The sequence below is a fragment of the Cynoglossus semilaevis genome, unplaced genomic scaffold (assembly GCF_000523025.1).
Source record: "Cynoglossus semilaevis isolate Cse_v1.0 unplaced genomic scaffold, Cse_v1.0 C19111836, whole genome shotgun sequence".
Lineage (NCBI taxonomy): Eukaryota > Metazoa > Chordata > Actinopteri > Pleuronectiformes > Cynoglossidae > Cynoglossus > Cynoglossus semilaevis.
In genome coordinates this window covers 1-983 of record NW_007586679.1, presented here as the reverse complement: position 1 = coordinate 983, position 983 = coordinate 1, and the positions used below count along the sequence as shown (strand labels likewise).

Genomic DNA, 983 nt, shown 5'->3' with positions numbered 1-983 from the left:
TAGATTGCAAGTTTAAAGTATATTACCAAAATATGGATTTTAGTTGTTAATCTCATTTTCTCATTCTGGAGAACATGGTTTCTATGAACGGTCTACGGAGTGACTGTAGACTGTCCTGTCTTCGTACCTCTACACATTTCACCGTCCTCTTCAACTTCCCAGTCTGACAGTCTGTTGGTCTAATCTTCCTGTTAGCAACATCCAACTCCCAGACTCGCAATGTGCCGCTGCATAAACAGTCAAAAAGTTGCAATAATTAATCAATAATCAATCAATTAGAGTAATAATTCATAGAGAACACACTCTCTCACCTCCCGGCAGAAACGAAGACGTTGTCATTTGTGTTTGAGTACTGCAGAGTGAGGCAGTGACCAGTGCTGTGAGCTGAAGCCGGACTCCCACAGATGGCCTGCTTGGTTTCTATATTCCATACGACGATGCTATAAAAACACACACACATACACACACACCATTCACACACCTTACAAACAGAGCATGGCAATGTTTCTGCGGGAGTTCCACAGCGTCCTACTCCACCTGCCGTCATCCTGACCCCCCAGGGACACCAGGTACTTGTCATTAGGAGAGAAAGCCAGTGCCTCTACTTTGGCCTTGTGCAGCAGCAGCTGAGCGTGGACTGATCTCTGAGCAAAGTCCCATATAATAACCATAGCCTAGGAAAAAACACAGAGATATTCTGTTTGGACTCAGGCTGATTTTACAATGAAAAGAGTGCATCTTAACTCCGTCTACCTTAAAGGCCATGAAGTTGACCTGTCCAGAGGCGACGTATAAACCACTTCTGGACACTGAGAGACAGGACACATTGTTTGTGTGTCCGTGCAGGAACTCCTGCTTTCCGTCTGTAATTCTCTTGACAATGACAGTGGATCCTAGAGGGTAGACCAGGTGCTCTCTGTCTGGGTGGACTTTCAGGCCAGAGATAACATGACCTGGGAAAAAGGAAGTGTTACTGTGTCGTT

At 45.3% G+C, this 983-nt stretch overlaps 1 protein-coding gene across 1 annotated transcript; it reads right to left on the bottom strand.

Moving 5' to 3' along the window:
* Positions 1-50: 50 nt before the first annotated feature.
* LOC103399257 (cilia- and flagella-associated protein 52-like) lies at positions 51-948 on the bottom strand. The gene is made up of 4 exons (XM_008337972.3): positions 754-948; positions 538-674; positions 312-440; positions 51-227 (listed from the first exon to the last, which is right to left on the bottom strand). The coding sequence occupies exons 1-4, from the start codon at positions 763-765 to the stop codon at positions 53-55; spliced, it is 453 nt and encodes a 150-aa protein (XP_008336194.3). The 5' UTR covers positions 766-948; the 3' UTR covers positions 51-52.
* Positions 949-983: the final 35 nt, after the last annotated feature.